This window comes from Melampsora larici-populina (genome assembly GCF_000204055.1).
Source record: "Melampsora larici-populina 98AG31 unplaced genomic scaffold MELLAscaffold_54, whole genome shotgun sequence".
In the NCBI taxonomy this organism is placed as follows: domain Eukaryota; kingdom Fungi; phylum Basidiomycota; class Pucciniomycetes; order Pucciniales; family Melampsoraceae; genus Melampsora; species Melampsora laricis-populina.
The window spans coordinates 93,447-96,964 of NW_006768818.1; the positions used below are offsets into that span (position 1 = coordinate 93,447).

The 3,518-nt window shown below is 36.9% G+C and overlaps 2 protein-coding genes across 2 annotated transcripts; one reads left to right on the plus strand and one right to left on the minus strand.

The window, feature by feature from the left end:
* Nucleotides 1–485: 485 nt before the first annotated feature.
* MELLADRAFT_67485 (uncharacterized protein) lies at nucleotides 486–1,539 on the plus strand (the record flags this gene model as incomplete). The annotated part of the gene is made up of 4 exons (XM_007415797.1): nucleotides 486–527; nucleotides 619–672; nucleotides 880–1,017; nucleotides 1,150–1,539. The coding sequence occupies 4 exons, from the start codon at nucleotides 486–488 to the stop codon at nucleotides 1,537–1,539; spliced, it is 624 nt and encodes a 207-aa protein (XP_007415859.1).
* Nucleotides 1,540–2,730: 1,191 nt separating this feature from the next.
* Nucleotides 2,731–3,352, minus strand: MELLADRAFT_111477 (uncharacterized protein; the record flags this gene model as incomplete). Its single annotated transcript, XM_007415885.1, has 2 exons — nucleotides 2,731–3,186; nucleotides 3,293–3,352. The coding sequence occupies 2 exons, from the start codon at nucleotides 3,350–3,352 to the stop codon at nucleotides 2,731–2,733; spliced, it is 516 nt and encodes a 171-aa protein (XP_007415947.1).
* Between the last annotated feature and the right edge of the window lie 166 nt (nucleotides 3,353–3,518).

Here is a 3,518-nt window from a genome sequence, read left to right on the forward strand (position 1 = left end):
GGTGGTGAATTAGTAAGGATCCGTTAGGATTCCTTACACCTCACCCCCCATTGGGGTCCCCCCCAAACCACACATAAGGTTATAAGGTTTACTGCGCACATATGTACTGTAGACTCAATATCCCTACGTAGTGGTAGGATGGAATGTAAGATCCAGGGTTCTCAGCACAAATCTAATCACGTGCAGAAACACCAGCAATGCACCAAACGCCCTAAGAGATCCTTGGGGCACACACTCAGACCAATGGAATGATGATGCATAAGTATGCGCCGTGAATCTGTTTATAAATGTCTCTGGTCCACAATGGGGCAATGAGTATTCAAGCAAAGATGAAAGGACCATGGACAACACATGGCCAACCGATGAGTTCCACCGTAAGGGATTTATTTGGAAAAGGAAAGTAAACGTGTATGGTGAAATATTGAATGTAGATGAATAGTGGAGGAGAGGTGATGCTGTACAGTAGAGTACAATTAAGAATGAAAATGTTTGAAAGAAACCAAAGTGGGGAGGAGAAAGGAGAGAAAGTGAGTCTCTAGATATGGAATAAATCAATCAAATGGATTGTTCATCAATAGTTTGGAATTTTGATGTGATGTGATTTGTTCGTATTAACAGGGATTTGGAGAATCACTTCATAAATTCATTTCTGAAACCGCAGAAGTTAAAGTGGTATGTCAAGTATTGGCAATTGATTTAGAAAGTAAAGCAGATGAAAGAGCATGGCAAACAATTATTCCACATATCAATGCTAAAACAGTACTAAGTCATCTCCTTGAAGAAATCACAAGATATAGTTGTAAGATTGAGTAAGAAACATGAAGAAGACTGAGAAAGTTTTATTTTCTAATTTTGTTTGATACTTCTTCATAACAGCAGGTTTTGATCAATGGTCCAGGTGAAACACATCAAGAATTCATTGGAAATGTTTCTGCAATTCCTACATTTATAACCAAAATCTTTTTGCCCAAGATTGGAGAATGTTCTGTAATTGGACATGACACGAAAAGTTTCAAGGTTAGATTAAGTGATTAAGTGGTGTCTTGATGTCTAGTATCAAATCATCAAAGGTAAAAATGAATTTTGATCATAATTCAATCTCTGTTATACCAGATCATTGATTCTAACTCTGCCTTTGTTTATAATTAGGTCAAAGGATTCGAAGTAGGTTATTTGACTGGAAACTTACAAGTGTTAGATGGATCATCAATTCCAACTTTAGAAAAATCACCCAACGGATTAAATAATAGTACCCAATTAACCCAACATAATCAACGTACATCTAAACCAAAAGATACTAAGGATGAAGGATTTAATTTAGATGTAACACATCAATTGGATGCATTACCTATCACTTCTTCCACGATTTATATTGGAGAAATTAAATTGATTGTATCAAAATCTTTTATAAATTCCATTCGAATCCAAGCCGAATTTACAGGAGGAGTATTAATCTGTGGACCAATGTCTCAAACCAAACCTAACAATCTATACAATCCAATCAAAAAGGAGGTACCAAATTTGAATATGAAACTTTAGAACAAGATGGAATGGAAGAAGAAAGTAAAGAATCAATGAATCTGAAAGTTTTGGTCAAGAAAACTCCAAGGGTGACTTAAGTATTGAAGATCCTATTGGATTTTTTTGTTATATATCAGCGATTTGATTTATAGTTTGCATTCTAGTATGTCAAGTGATAGGAAACCAAAGAAGAAGGATGGCAAGAATCTAATATGACAATCAATGATCATGAAATTAGATTATTTTTTGAGCGTTTTGTCTCAATTTTTCAGATTTGCTTTTAGAACTTTGATCAAAATTAATTCTTGATTGGTTGGTTAATCAATGTGTTTTGAATTTTTTAAATCAGTTTTGGTTAAGAATTTGAAATATATGTGTACATAAAATAAAACAAAATAAAACATTGAATTTTGTATCTTGGATCAAAAATATTCAACCAAAATTTAAAAATGTATCTTGATAAAGACGTTTGATTACAAGAATCTCTTCTTGAAGCAAGTCAATAAATACTCGGGACTGGCTAAAACTTTTGCAATGCCTAACCTACTGGAAGAAGAAGAAGATTTTATAAATCTACTCTGATACTCTTGGCTAATTTGTATAGATGTGCTGAATCTGGGGAATTTTTCTGATGGTTGTTGGGATGGTAGTGTACAGTGTCTGTCCCTATTACCAAAGTAAACCATTGCAACTGGTCCATCACAAGCAGAAAGATCGACCTTGAAACCCAAGTCAGTAAATGAAACATCTCCATTGGTGACATCAAAACAATCAGATTTATGTGCCAACTTTCCGTTTTTGAATATTAGAATTGATGAGAAAAATGTGGTTTCAGAGATGTCACCGTCAACATGGGGAATATTAGAAAACTTCTCAAAAGTAAAGGTTAAGTTGCCTGCAATGCCTTCATCATTTTCAGAAACTGTGAATTTGAGTTGACTGAAGGAAGGTAATTTGAACTTTCTCGTCTGTTCTTGAGATTTCTTTGAGAAAAATCTTGAAATTGATTCATACTGCTTCAAATAAAAGGCCTAAAGCTTAGCTCTGAAGGGTAACCTGGCTTCCTATTAATTTTGGATATGTGACACATCCACTAAAGGGGGACTGAAATGGCCCAAGCAATAAGTTATTGCAAAATCAACCAATTTTTTAGCCTGGGTGATAAATATCCAAATGTGAAAGTAATCAAATTGGTAATCAGTAATCAGATCAAATCATGAAGACAGGAGAGATAGAAAATGAGACAGAGAGACAGTGGTTTTTAACTTTTGGATCCAAGATTTTATGTTTGGCATCTACAGTCAAATGCCATTGTTCCTCCTCATTGGTTGGGTTGTCAACAAGGGACAGAGATACATTGACCACCTTGCCAATGCCACTGATGGTTGCTCTACCAGCAAGCTCTTTGGCGTCCGGTACAGTGCTGCAGATCTCACTTTGAGTGAGAGCGCTGTGTTTGATGAACACTTTGCGGGACACTGGATTCTGACCAAAAGTTCCAGACAAATACACAGTGTGATTGCAATGTAGGAAGTTGGTATCCAATGTAAGAGATAGGGATTTCAGGGGGACACTGTGTGGCTCTCCTTTGTCATCTTTCAGGACCAGCCTTGTTGGTGTCATGTGATGTGCAAGCGCTTCTTCCCCTGGCTGCACTCGCACCGGCTAACAATATGCAAAACAAGGAAAGAAAGGTCAGCAAAGGGATCTAATTTGTGAGTGGCAAAGACATAATCGGGTCAATGTTTATATTGATTGGACATAATCTTACATTGCCTGTGGTGCGTACAGTTGTGCCTGAGACTGCAGTGTAAGATATAGGGATTGGCATAGCTGGCTTGGCTCAACGCAACAAGATATGACTGGAGAAGATGGTTCCACTTGTGCTGACTGTGAGAATAATGCCTGCTCTTTATAAGAGTCGGCGTTGACGCCGTCAACAACCAAAGCAATCATATAACCGCTTGGCCCAAAGGTCCTGGTTAATTGAGCTTAGG